Below are 11,452 nucleotides of genomic sequence, written 5' to 3'. Positions count from 1 at the left end.
TTTGGCCAGGACATGGGGGAGAACTCCCCCTGCTCTTTGAAATTGTGCCATGGGATCTTTTACATCCACCTGAGAAGGCAGGCGGGGCCTCGGTGTAACGTCTCAGTCAAAAGACAGCATCTCTGACAGTGCAGTGCTCCCTCAGTACTGCATTAGGAGCATTAACCTAGATTTTGTGCTCGGGTGTCTGGAGTGGGAGTTGAACCTACAATCTTCTGACTCAAAGGCGAGAGTGGTACCACTGAGTCACGGCAGACACCAACACACTGGCACTGGCCCTCATTATAACCATTCAGCATCACTTCTGTGAAAATAGGCCACAGAACAGATGGGGTTGAAAGCAGTTGGTGGGGAAACCCCTTTCTTGGCATGCCAGGAGGCAGAGAAATGTCAGTCTGTTGGGGGAGCCTTCAGCCAAGCAACAGGAACAAAAGTTCAAAGCCACAGCTCACTGGTCATATAACAGTAACTAAGAGTTTCCTGTGTAGGCAGTGCACAGGAAATAGGCCTCAGTGTCTCGATACGAATGGTTGTCCGTTGTAGCACTAACAGGATAAAGAGGATGGAAGGGACAGGAACCTAGTTGGGAGAAATAAATATTCACAATTGGTTTTTGGGAGGAATATTAGGAATAATGGACAGGAGAAACAGGAAGCCGTTTTGCTCAGATATACTAAATCATGAGTTGGCAGAACCTTACCCTTCCTGATCTTAGTAAGTTAACCAATGACAGTAATTATTATAAATACACAAGTATTAGAAGCTAGAAAAACAGCTGTGATGTGAGTTTGTCCCTGTCTAGTGCCTAAGATTAGCTCCGGCTTACTGGGAGATGTGGAGTGGAGGGAAAGTGCTATCCCACTCGGAAGTGGGGGGGGGGGGGGGGAAGTTGGTGTGAATCCGGCCGCCTTGTCAGTGGGAAGAGCAAAAGTAGAATTTTGTTTCTACAAGGATCCGTAACTAGGTGAAGGCTGCAGTCGCCCTCAGCAGATACGGAGTGTTGTACTGGGTTTTATACAAACAACGATGGACAGTAAAAGACCCTCTGATCCATCCAGCCTGTCCCATACAACTGCGATGCCTTGTACATCACAATACGTACACTCCCCACCCCCCACCCGAAAGCCATGTAATCTCCTGGGAGGGGCGGTAAACCCAGGACAATTAGGGAAAAGAAAATTAAAATAATGGAATTTAATATTTTTTAAAAATAAAATGGTGGAGGTTGTTCGAACCTGTAACGCTAACAATGGCTGAAAATGTCCTTGTGACAACTCCCAGAGACCTGTTGTTCTATGTAATTGGACAAGTTAGTTAGGGTCTCCTGGGCCTAGCAGCACACGAGGCAACCCATTTCTTCCTCTTTGTCTAGAACAAGATATTTGACTGCGATCGGAGTATCATCTTGTCTCACATCCCACAGAACACAGTTGATGTCTACATTTGCAAGCCTGCAACAGTCCAGTCTTGTCTCTGGGATGTTTCCATAATGGCATTTTTACCTGGACATTTCATTAGCCTGACTCTCAGCCCTCTACCAGGAGGTCCAGTGCACTGCCTTTAGTCAGGCTCCTGTCTTTCTACCTGTCTGACTTGGGTGGCCCTTCCAGGAGTTAAACTCCTGCCAGCATAGCTCTCAGGTTCATGGGATCACGCAAGGCCTCCCCCTCACGTCATTGGAAGGAATTGGACAAGGGCTTTATGGTGACCACAATCCCAACAGTTATCAATGGCATTATGTACAAAGCAATCAAATATGACGACCTACACCCTGACCCGTTAAAAGTGTTTTAAAGGAATATAATCACCTCTTAATAATCAACACAACAATTGTGAAAACGTCATGAGTCAGTGCATGACTTACAGATGATGTATAGTCTCAAGTTCCAGCTCTAGGTCAGCTAGGCTGGCTGGTCAATTATCTGATCTTTGAAAATACTCTACAGCGCGTTGTGTATAAGAAATGGAGCTGTGAATGATTATGTACCTTTTTTCCCCCAATAGGAGTGTCACAGCACACACAGGCCAGTCTGCTCCTGTTTGTGTGCAGACTACAAGTGTTGTGTAGAGTTATTTTAGCTGTAGACGAGAACATGCATACCGCAGCCTCTACACATCACACACACTCGGGCAATCGTGACTGTTGTTAATAACCCCTCACAACGTGTTCAAACAGGGCCTTTTTACAAGTCCCAACCTTTACCGCGATTCTCAGCAAAGAAAAATCTCAGCTTTAAACAAATTTACAACGAAAAAAAAGGATCTGAGTGTGAGTATAAGGGTAGCCAAACTAGGAGGGGTGAGAGTTTCGCAGGCAAATAGACAGGGATTGTAATCACATACAAGCAGCCCGAGAGGTATTTTTTTTAAAAACACAGCCTCACATATATGGATTGCCACAGCACGCCTATGCATTATTGCACACTCACTAGTCAAGTTGCACACTTCTTGCATGCAGTATGCAGAGATTGCCACTGCAGAAATCTGGATTTACTATATGCATTGATGCAGCGAGCTCTGCAAAGTGCATGCATTGTTTTGGATTCGGTATGATCTGGAGAAAAGTCAGCCCTGGATCTTGATGGCCTCTCTCAACCCGGGTAGGTGTCTATTTGTCCAACAGCAGAAGTGTGACTCGATATTCTTACTCAACGGAAACTGTTCGCAGTTTGAAACCTTTGGTTACGCCCTGCAGAAGAGCGAGCAAGATCAGAAGCGAGGGGTGTGGAAGCGAGCACAAGAGAAAGGTTTATTATCGACAAATATTGCTATCTGAACTTTTAACAACTGGAATCAGGAGAACCCAGATTCTGTGGAAACTGGTAAGGGCAACTTTGAGACTGTGTAGGAGTGAAGTTTATAAGTTTGAGGTTGTTGGAGTGAACTCTGGTCGATTCCTTGCAATTTTCACGGTATATGGGACACATATATGCAACTGTGCTAGAACAGATGAGTTTGTAAAATCATTGAATCTGATAGCACAGAGGGAGCCTGTGCCGGCTCTTTGAAAGAACTATCCAGTTAACCCCACTCCCCTTCTCTTTTCCCAGTGCCCTTTAATTTTCTCCCCTTCTACTCAGCTTCTCTAGTCTCTCCACGTAAAGTACATCCAATACCCTTGGTTTTTTAAAAAAAAAACACAAATCGAAACTCCATCGTCCACTATTTTAACTGAGTTTTTTTTTAAAAACAATTGTTTTGTTTTAAAATGCTTATTTATATTTTTAGAAGTATTTGTGTTACATGGGAACATACGATCCGGTTGTAATCTACCTGTTTAAATGATTTCCCCTCCTCATTTTCCTTAATGAGAGTATGATGGGGTTTTTTCTCTTATATAGCGTTCAACAGCTGCGGTTGGGAGGACAGGTGGCCCCTGGCCCCGTCCTCTGGCAGTGCCACTCTGTAACCAGCCGACAGTAGGCAGCTTGCGAGTCCTCCCATGATGATGCTCCCTTTCCTTTCTGTCGGTGCAGCCCCCGGCTACCCCCCTCAGTATACCTCCTCCTGACAGCACAGCCAAGACCCAAGCACTCAACGAGTACGGATCGAGGGCACGAATCGTGCCTAGGTCCTACTTCACTGTGGGGGCAATGCTTTGTTACCCCCATGGCACCATGCTTTCCACTTCTTTTCCAGGCGAAGCAAAGAATTGTTGGTGAATTTTCATGAATGTACTAACCCTTTATCTGGAGTCACGATCAGCAGATTTTGCAGATATCATCAATTATTTTTAATTTCATTTCACCGTGAAACCCCCGTGTCCCATTGAATACAAAAGGATGAAAGCCAAGATTAATCAGGAAGGAAGGTGCAACTTGGTTTTTAAAAGCCTGTCAATTTGTAGCAGGGAGAGACGACTGAGGGAGATGAGAAGTCCCACAGTTTTTTGGTCTTCGGAAAGAATGGGTTTATGTAGGAGACAGTGCTTTGAGTCTTCATTTCAACGCTGTGAGGATGCAGGACTCCGAGAATACTCTCATTAAGGACATTAATAGTTATATTCCAGTGCTATCCTGGCCGGTCTCCCATCTTCCATCTTCCACAAACGTGAGCTCGTCCAAAACTCTGCTGCCCGTACCCCACACCGAGTCCTGTTCACCCACCACCCACTGTGCTCGCTGACCCACATCGGCTCCCGGTTCTTCAGTGCCTCAAATTTAAAATTCTCATCCTTGTGTTCAAATCCCTCCATGGCCTCTGCCCCTCCCTAACTCTGTAACCTCCTCCAGCCCTACAACCCTCCGAGATCTCTGCGCTCCTCCAATTCTGGCCTCTTGCACATCCCCGATTTCCATCGCTCCACCATTGGCGGCCATGCCTTCAGCTGCCTGGGCCCTAAGCTCTGGAATTCCCTCCCTAAACCTCTCCGCCTCTCTCTCCCCTCCTTTAAGACGCTCCTTAAAACCTCCCTCTTTGACCAAGCTTTTGGTCACCTGTCCTAATCTCTGCTTATGTAGCTCGAGTCAGATTTTGTTTGATAATTGCTCCTGCGAAGCGTCTTGGGACGTTTTACTATGTGTTGGTACACATTGTATTGATTTCAGATCACGACATGATCCGTGTGGAAACTGCTGGATCATTGAATGGTGACGAGGCACGCATCCAGTCCAGCACTTTATAACCACCATCCTAACCCTCAAATTCAATTTTTAAAAAATTAAGATGCTTAGTTGAAAGGTCAAGTTCATTTTGCAAGACACCACCAAAGTTGGAAAGGGTAGGAGAGAAGACAGAATCAATCAGGCAGTAATAGATTGATATCAAGCTTTCTGGTTTAAAAAAATGAAATTAAAAGCTTGAAACCACTCATAGAATCATAATCTGTCTAATAGAATCATGCAGCACAGAAGGAGGCCGTTTGGCCCATCGTGCCTGTGCCGGCTCTTTGAAAGAGCTCCCCAATTAGTCCCACTCCCCCTGTCCTTTCCTCATAGCCCTGCACATCTTTCCTTTTCAAGTATTTATCCAATTCCCTTTTGAAAGTTGTTATTGAAACTGCTTCCACCGCCCTTTCAGGCAGTGAATTCCAGATCATCACAACTCGCTGCGTAAAAAAACATTCCCCTCATCTCCCCCTCTGGGTCTTTTGACAATTACTTTAAATCTGTGTCCTCGGGATTATCGACCCCCCGCCAGTGTAAACAGTTTTTCCGATCAAAACCCTTCATTATGTAATAATTTCAGTGAAATTCATGTGGGAGGGATTTGGTTCTGATAGCAACAGCCAGTGCTCGCCCTGTTTATGAATATCTATGTCCACACCAAGGAGCAATGATTGTAGCACATTTATTGCAAGTTAGTCGAGGGATAATCAGCAGTTAATTATTGCCAAGTAATGTGTCCTGTGTATATTAAAGTAAAAAGCATATTGTATTTTTCCCAATGCCGTGGAAACAACTTACATTGGCACAGCATCCTTTACATCATGGAATATCCCAGCTTGATTTACAGAAGGGTGCAGCTGAATCGAAGCAGGAAGTGGGAGGCAAGAGATAGGGAGGGACTTTAACAGGAGCCTCATAAATCTATTTAAGGGCACAATTCTGTTAAACGGCAGGTCAGTGCAGAACAGATAAAATATTACTCAGAGGCACATCCAACTTGATAGAAGGGCCTGCCAACCCCTTTAATTAACTGGAATTCATTTAAAGCAGAGTGTCTGAAATTACAATCAGCCGCTGGTTGGCGGACTTGAATCGAGCTGCTGAATAAGCACTGGGCGATTGGCCGATATTTATAGTCACAGAAGCTAAACCGTCCAGTAATGTCCCCAGCAGTTCCGAGACAGCTCAGCACTCCTGTTCCAACTGCTATCTTTGATACTTGCACCCTGATCCCGGGCTGTGGACAGGATATTGTGGCTTGTCAGCCAGATAAACTGAAGGCACTGGGATCTTGTTGCTTTACTTCACAGTGTTTGTAAGCAGAGAGATGTGCAACATCTTATTTTGTTTTCTCTTTCAACGATATTGCAGGGGGGAGTTTTATGGCCAGTTTTCTCCCCACCTCCTCTCCTGAAGTTGCTGAATCTCACCATCCCAAAGGCCCTGGCACCCCATCGGCAACCTCATCCAAGTGGTCGTTCTTGATGCGCGAACCCAGGCTGTGGGTGTCTTACGGCTATTTGACCATGGGGGTGGGGGGGAGGGCATCACAGCTGAGCCCAATCTGCGGCACCTCCGAAACCCACAGCCTCCACCACCCAGAAGGGCAGCCGGTGTGTGGGAACACCATCACCTCCAAGCTCCCCTCCGAGTCTCGCACGCCATCCCGACATGGACATATATCGTTGTTCCATCATTGTCGCTGGGTCAAAATCCTGGAACTCCCTCCCTAACATTACCATGGGAGCACCTTCACCAAGGGTCCATTCTTGGCTCACTATCTACATGCTGCCTGCCCCTCAGCAATCTCATTTGACAGTATATTAACGCCAATGATACTTGTCTTTAACTCCCCCCCACCACCCTCAGTCGCTCTTCACTGTCACCCTTGGACTGCCTCTCTGACCTAAAGTTCTGGATGAGTCAGAACCTTCTTCAGTTCAGATGGAAGGCGTCCTGTTGCGAATCCCATCTTTCTTCCTGTCTATCACTAAGACCGAAGTCAACAGTGTGCATTCCCAGTGCCCTGCTCCACATCCATTGCCAGGTCTCCTTACTTCATAGAATCATACAGCACAGAAGGAGGCCATTCCACCCATCGTGCCTGTGCTGGCTCTTTGAAAGAGCTATCCAATTAGTCCCACTCCCCCCTGCTCTTTCCCCAGAGCCCATTTCAAGAATATATCCAATTCCCCTTTTGAAAGTTAATATTGAATCTGCTTCCTCCACCCTTTCAGGCAGTGAATTTCATCTCTTGCATCTCCACACCACCCAAACTTCACCTCACCACCTCAAGGCTTAATTTCAGCAGCTCTCTCCTCATCCTCCTCCTGAGCTAAATGAACCGCAGCACATCCTGATCTCTGCCAGTGGTATGCTAAGACCCACACACCCATTATCCCTGTGCTCAATGCCTTCCATTCACTCCTGCTTCCAGCCCATTGGTTTCAGAAATCCTCGGCCTCATCTTTAGATTCCCTTCACTGCCTCACCCCACCCTATGTCTGCAACATTCTCCAGTCCTACATCCCAACACAGACCCTCCACCCTTCCTCCCCTGGCCACTCACCCCACTCCTCCATCTCTTTCTAAACTTCTTCACCTCACTGTCTCCCTCTGAGTCACAAGGTCGTGGGTTCAAGTCCCCACTCCACAGACTTGCGCACAAAATCTAGGCTGACACTCCCAGTGCCAGTACTGAGGGAGCGCTGCACTGTCGGAGGTGCCGTCTTTCGGATGAGACGTTAAACTGAGGCCCCGTCTGACCTCGCAGGTAGACATAAAAGATCCCAGGGTTCTATATTGAAGAAGAGCAGGGGAGTTCTCCCCGGTGTCCTGGGGCCAATATTTATCCCTCAACCAACATCACTAAAAAAGACAGATTAACTGGTCACTCTCATATTGCTGTTTATGGGATCTTGCTATGTGTAAATTGGCTGCCATGTTTCCTACATTACAACAGTGACTACAATTCAAAAGTACTTCATTGGCTGTAAAACACTTTGGGACGTCCTGAGGTCGTGAAAGGCGCTATATAAATGCAAGTTTGTTCTTTCTTCCACGCCTATGAAAACTGCCTCTTTTACCGTGGTTTCTGTCAGCTTGGCCACCTATTCTCCACTACTTCCTGCCCATGACCAGCACTCTCCTTTACATTAGACAAAAGGCACCTTCTAATACAAGTTATTATTTGATAATAAATGAATTAAGAAGGGAGAGGAGATTAAAAGTGGGATGATGTCAGAAGTACATAAGAACATAAGAACATAAGAAATTGGAGCAGGAGTAGGCCAATCGCCCCCTCGAGCCTGCTCCGCCATTCAATAAGATCATGGCTGATCTGATCCCAACCACAAATCTAAAGAACACAAGAAGTCGGAGCAGGACCCGGCCACATAGCCCCTGGGCCCTCTCCGCCACCCACAGGGCATTGACCGATCCGAACTCAGTACAAATATACTGAGGTCATTACTGGTCAGTGATGTGTGTGCGACTCACTAGTGCTTTTATCGCTGTTGGACATGTGCCATTTTACTGAAATTCAGAGCCACGCCCAGCTAATAAAATATAGAAAAACAAATCTCAGTGTTTGCTGTGTGTCTCGACCGTCGCTCCCAGTCATAAACAGAGCCGGATGTAAGGAGCCAGACTGTCAAAGGGTTGGACTCCTGATTCGGAGACCCAAAGCGTGCCAGACACCTGCTTTCTGTTGAGGCAACCCACCCTGGCCGGGATAGAGGAGCAGCTCCACTCACACTGCACGGGAGCTCTAGACGTTCATTTATACTAGTTGTTAATTAAATGTCGCACGCACGCAGGGATACGGAATCAGCGGGCGTTGCGTGGACATGCACGCACTTTAAGAGTGAGGGATCGAGCCAGAATGCCTGCTCTCCACTGCTGGGAAGTTTGTGTGAGTGTGTGGACATTGGGAAAGGATAACAATGGGCCCATCCCACGGTTAAAGAAAGTCTCCAATTTACACCATGCCTTTCACCACATCTGTGATAAAGGACCGAACAGAGGTGAGATGTATAGAATCCATACAGCACAGAAGGAGGCCATTCGGCCCATCGTGCCTGTGCCGGCTCCTTGAAAGAGCTCTCCAATTAGTTCCACTCCCCCCCCTGCTCTTTCCCCGTAGCCCTGCAAATTTCTCCTTTTCAAGTATTTATCCAATTCCCTTTTGAAAGTTACTGTTGAATCTGTTTCCACCGCCCTTTCAGGCAGTGAATTCCAGATCATAACAACTCGCTACAAAGTTTGTTTGACTCAATGGCTGCTCTCCCATCGGCAGGTATGTTGAAAGATGGCGCTGGGTGGCATCAAGACTTCGAGTGGTGACTATGTAGGCGCATCATGGGAGCTAAACATTGGAGTTGAAGAATTGGGCCCTGATGCTGCTCCCATCACGCTGAGAGTTACAGGGGACATGCACATCGGTGGTGTCATCCTCAACCTTGTTGAAAAAATTGGTAAGTTCTAATAATGGTGGACCACTGACGATGATCAACTGATACACAGGTATAATGCTGTCCTTTTACCTGAGCTTGAGTCCAGTATAGAGTGATGGGGAGAAAACCTCTACACTTTGCCTGCTGTGAGGATCCATGGAATGAGATTGGGACAGTTTCAACCTATTTTCTAGCAAGCACAAAACTGACTGTAATTCGACCCAGGTTGACGCTAATGGGATGAAATCACTTTGTGCGCGATATTAGCACATGGACGTACTCAGAAAGGGCATAAGGAGAGACCTATTCTGCCTAAGGTGATTAAGACATTGAGCCACACAGACCATGATGGTCCCAGGATTGATCCTGGTCTGTGCTGAGCCAGGACCACAGTTGCCTCTGGGTCAGGGAGGGGGAAATCAGAAAGGGTTCCATTCCTACTCACTGTCCAGTGAACCCTGCAGGAAAGTGCGAGAGTTGACTGCCCTCAGCCTGGGTGCTATAGTAGGCCCCAGAACCACTGGGCTAGTGAGGTTGGTCCACAACTTAGCAACATCTTGGCCTGGAAATTCGTTTCGGCCAGTTTTCAGGCCCGAGGATCATGAGAAATTGGTCCTCGGGCCTCATCTAAATACTCGCAGTGAGCTGTCCTGCTTCCGCAAGTCTCAGGAGTGGGGGAGGTGGGAAAGAGAACGAGAAGGGGGCCAGTCGTAGGCCGGCAGAGACCCTCAGGTGGGCTGTGGAGCTGGGAAGATTTTTTTTAACCCTTTTCAAAGACAATTAATTTTGAGATAAAATTGGATGTGATATTCCAGTTGAGATCGAACAGTTGGATCTATAGAATGTCCTTGGGCTTCTAATCTGTGCTTTTAGCAGTGGCTTTGGGAGGTTAGGCTGTAAATAATGAACCAGCTGGATGGGCGAAATAGCCATTTTACTTTTACCCCTAATGTTCTCTTTTCTCCCCTCTTTTCGTTGAGGCAGTGAATTCCTTTGGAGTACCATTCCCTAATATCCTTTGATCTCTCAGTGGTAGCACTCTCGCCTCCGAGTCAGATAGGCCGCGAGTTCGAACCCCACTCCAGAGACTTGGGCCCATCACCCAAGCTGACACTCCCAGCGCCAGTACTGAGGGAGTGCTGCACTGTCGGAGGTGCCGTCTTTCGGCTGAGACGTTGAACCGAGACCCCGTCTGCCCTCTCAGTTGGACATAAAGGATCCCACGGCCACTATTTAGAAGAAGAGCAGGGGGAGTTCTCCCCGGCGTCCTGCCCAATATTTATCCCTCAACCAACATCACTCAAACAGATTATCGGGTCATTATCACATTGCTGTTTGTGGGATCTTGCTGTGCACAAATTGGCTGCCGCGTCTTCTACAGTACTTCAGAAGTACTTCATTGGCTGTAAAGCGCTTTGGGATGTCCTGAGGTTGCGAAAGGCGTTATATAAACGCAAGTCTAGACAGGTGAGTAGAGGAAGGCTGTTTGACTCTTCCTGACGGACCGGCTAGCCCGATCCTGTCCTGATCTCCACACGCTTGCACTTTTCAAATAAGGCTTCATGGAAGAGCAGACAGGAGCAGAAACCCCAGCTTGAGGCAGTGTATGTGTGCGTGGGGTAGTGAGGTCACCAATGGGCGCAGGGTGTACTGCAGCCTGACCTTTTATGTAGATGTGCGAAGGAGGGGTTTTTTTTTCAGGCCACTGCTTCTGGATTTCACTATCTGAGATCCCTGCCTTCATTGCTAGGGCCCCACCAATCAAACATTGCTACGCTCTTTTTCATATTTTTGCCTTTCCCACTGTGCCGATGCAGAAGGATGTGGTTTGGTCGGCCTCTGGTACCTTGGATGAGTAAGATACTAACAGCAGGAAGTTGCGGCACATTGCAAACAGTCACGTGGGGACTTGAGTTCAGCAGAACAGCAGCGTCTGACAAAGCCCTCCAGAGTCTGCAGAAACTGAGCGAGGGGGCGGAGGAAGACCTCGTGCATTTCCAGCTGGGAGCCATCTTCTCTTGTGCAGAGACTACGGCCATTCTGCATCTTTTCCTGGAATGGCCATTGACACAGGAGGAAGCCTGAAAAGGCAGAGGGATGTGGATAAATAGTAGGGGCTGATTAACATGCTTCAAATGGTAGGAATCCTGCATTAGGAGCTGGTTAACATGCTTCAAATGGTAGGAATCCTGCATTAGGAGCTGGTTAACATGCTTCAAATGGTAGGAATCCTGCATTAGGAGCTGGTTAACATGCTTCAAATGGTAGGAATCCTGCATTAGGAGCTGGTTAACATGCTTGAAATGGTAGGAATCCTGCATTAGGAGCTGGTTAACATGCTTCAAATGGTAGGAATCCTGCATTAGGAGCTGGTTAACATGCTTCAAATGG

The 11,452-nt window shown here is 47.2% G+C and overlaps 1 protein-coding gene across 1 annotated transcript in view; it reads left to right on the top strand.

Moving 5' to 3' along the window:
* The first annotated feature begins 2,568 nt into the window (after positions 1-2,568).
* Positions 2,569-11,452, top strand: part of LOC137306403 (fermitin family homolog 3-like) — a 37,265-nt gene continuing 28,381 nt past the window's right edge. The window contains exons 1-2 of the mRNA XM_067975575.1: positions 2,569-2,822; positions 8,905-9,082. Coding sequence (XP_067831676.1) covers positions 8,917-9,082 — 166 coding nt within the window. The 5' untranslated portion in view covers positions 2,569-2,822; positions 8,905-8,916. The remainder of the gene's footprint in view (positions 2,823-8,904; positions 9,083-11,452) is intronic.

This window comes from Heptranchias perlo, chromosome 43, assembly GCF_035084215.1.
Source record: "Heptranchias perlo isolate sHepPer1 chromosome 43, sHepPer1.hap1, whole genome shotgun sequence".
Lineage (NCBI taxonomy): Eukaryota > Metazoa > Chordata > Chondrichthyes > Hexanchiformes > Hexanchidae > Heptranchias > Heptranchias perlo.
This window is presented reverse-complemented; position numbering and strand designations above follow the sequence as displayed.